This window comes from Prinia subflava, chromosome 2, assembly GCF_021018805.1.
Source record: "Prinia subflava isolate CZ2003 ecotype Zambia chromosome 2, Cam_Psub_1.2, whole genome shotgun sequence".
NCBI lineage: Eukaryota > Metazoa > Chordata > Aves > Passeriformes > Cisticolidae > Prinia > Prinia subflava.
In genome coordinates, this window is record NC_086248.1 from 65,138,493 (window position 1) to 65,141,141 (window position 2,649).

The following is a 2,649-nucleotide window of genomic DNA, read 5'->3' on the forward strand; positions in this document are numbered from 1 at the left end:
GTAAAAGAATTCACTGCCTTTGTTGGTTTTTAAAATGCTTTGGGATTTAGGAAAAATGCCATAGTCCAGAAACAAACTTTTCAGTGTCTTCCAATTCACTTCAAGTTTATCTAGAATTCCTAGGAATTACAGCTTTCCTTTGGTTTTCTCAATTTCTTAAGGAAGTGTTTATGTTTCACAATCATTACTTAGTAAAGACACTTTAAAAACACCTTCCAACCATGCTAAAACAGGGATATGTGCCTAACTCGGATCCAAGCAAGCATACCCAGAAGAATCAGCAAGTTCATTCACCACATGACTTGTCCCTGTGGGCTGCTTGGCCTTTACAGTGAAGAGCTGGCCTGCAAAGGAGCATTTATCTTTACTTCTGCGTCACATCCTTGTTGCTCACATTTAAAAATGTACTGAGAATATCCACAGATAGAGCTAATTGTTAGCCTATCCTAAGATAAATGTCCTGTGAAATACCTTTAATTTATAAAGCTGTGAAATAGCTTTAATGCAGGAGTGATTAAATTGCATGGTTTCTGTTTGTCCTTATTGTAGGAGATTCAAGACTTCACAAAAGGTTGCAAGTTCAGCTTGCAAACCACTACAAAAGCACCTGTTATCCTCAGTCCAGCTTTTCCAGCTGCCAAGGCCCAGCACTAAGGCTCAAACCCCTCTGTCGCACACACCAACTGCCTGCTGGCTGCCAGCAGGAACTGTTAAACTGAACAGGAAACTTCTTTTGTTTAGATGCAAATTTTGCCCAACTCTTTGCAAGACTGCCTTGCATACCTATGCCTAAGTGCTTGAACTCAACTTTTGAAAAACTTTCACCCCTGTTCTCCAGTATGTGAGGAACAGATGCTCTTCAAATGACTTGCACCAGCTTGCAGGCAAATTGAAAACCAGTTTTCTTCATGTTCCCCTTGTTTATTGTAAGCTGAAGTAGTTCCCCACAAAACTTGCAGGTCTTTCTGACAATTTCACCCATGGCCTCATCTAACTATGTGCAACAAAGTCTGAAAAATGCCATCTCTGAATTCTTCAGAAGATGGATGTACCGACTTGAGACCGCCGATTTCTGAAAAAAATCATTGATAACTTTGCACAGTGTCTTAAGAGGACCACAAAATGCTGGACTTTCCCCTCCAATGTTAATACAAACAAACATGTCAGAAATGAGAGCATTTTATTTCCCCAAGCAACATATCTCACAGTTTTGGTCAGAGGTCTTTCCATCTTTTAGAACTCAAAATTTATTTTTACTGTAAGTAAACAGCCTATTTAAAGTGACAAATCGGAATCAAATTCAGTTCAACATGCAATCTGACCTAAGAATGTCACCTCGAAGCATTTTACTTTTAACTAGTAGTGGGTAACCCTTATATTCTTATTCCATATTAACATATAACCCAATATCTTTGTTTGATGTAAGGTAGAAAAAACTTGAATGCTAGGTTACTAGAGAGCATAAGGGGGGGAAAAAAGTAGCTAATTTGTATCAGAAAGAATCGTGGTTTGAAAAACTCAAAGGTACAGGAAAGCAGAAAAAGAAGCAAGAAGATAGTGTTAAAAGAAAAGCCGTTTTGGAATTTTTAAGTACTACAGGGACTGACTGATGCTATACCACAAACCACCCCACATATTGCCACCAAGAAATCAAACCCTTTGGAGCACCAGCAAACTTCCCCTCTCTCCCCCCAAAACTGAGTTTTGTAAGCAAACATCAATCCGCCCGGTGAGGAAAATGCTGTCTGGGACATCCGAGACCTCCACCTCGGACGGCTGCACTGAAACGCTCAGTACCGAGTACCAGCGCTCCTCTGGGAGCAAAAACCTCGTACTAGGAAACTACCAGACCAAACATTAGGAATGCCCAGGAAGCTTTATTATATTCCACTTGAAAAAAAAAAGGCGAACGACTGCACAGTCAGAGTCCAGAAGCAGGCATTTTGCGAGGCTTCTCCCGGTCAGTCCTTCGCGGGAATCACGCAGGAGGGAAGGCCGGCCCAGCAGGACGGAGGGTCAGGACTCGTCGGGCTTGTCTGCGGGCGGCCCGCACGGCTGCAGCATCTTCTCCATCAGGTTGAAGCGGACGCGCGCCTTGCTCTCGTTCTCGGCGATGGCGAAGTAGTTGAGCAGGTCGAAGTGGCCCATGTAGGAGCAGTACGAGTCGCGGTGCTGGTTCACCAGCCACTCCCACTTGGTGGTGTCGGCGTGCCCCGTGCCGATGTACTTGGACTGCAGGTGCTCCAGCTGGCTGTGGATGGTGTAGCGGTCCGTCATGCTGCGGCCGGCGGTGCGGCCTGGGCGGTGCGGGCCTGGGCGGTGCGGTGCGGGCCTGGGCGGCGCGGTGCGGTGCGGGCCTGGGCGGTGCGGTGCGGGCCTGGGCGGCGCGGGCGGGTGTCGGCGCCGGGACCCGCCTTTTCCGGCGGGCGCAGCAGCGCTTCCCGCCGCCTTTCCTGCCGCAGTGCCCGACGGGAGCGCGCCGAGAGCGCCTGCCGGGAGCTGTAGTCTCCGCCCCGCCCCGCCCGGGGGGGCGCGCCCTGGAGTAACTAAATATTGATATCGTAATGAAATAGTTTATTCCCCGTCCGATCAGTAGCCTGTCAGCTGGCTAATCCATAGCAAGGCAAATGGTGGTTACAAGGTCGGGCC

The 2,649-nt window shown here is 47.8% G+C and overlaps 1 protein-coding gene across 1 annotated transcript; it reads right to left on the reverse strand.

The window, feature by feature from the left end:
* Positions 1 to 1,857: 1,857 nt before the first annotated feature.
* On the reverse strand, positions 1,858 to 2,382 carry SF3B5 (splicing factor 3b subunit 5). Its single transcript, XM_063390321.1, has one exon. The coding sequence runs from the start codon at positions 2,275 to 2,277 to the stop codon at positions 2,017 to 2,019; it is 261 nt and encodes an 86-aa protein (XP_063246391.1). The 5' UTR covers positions 2,278 to 2,382; the 3' UTR covers positions 1,858 to 2,016.
* Positions 2,383 to 2,649: the final 267 nt, after the last annotated feature.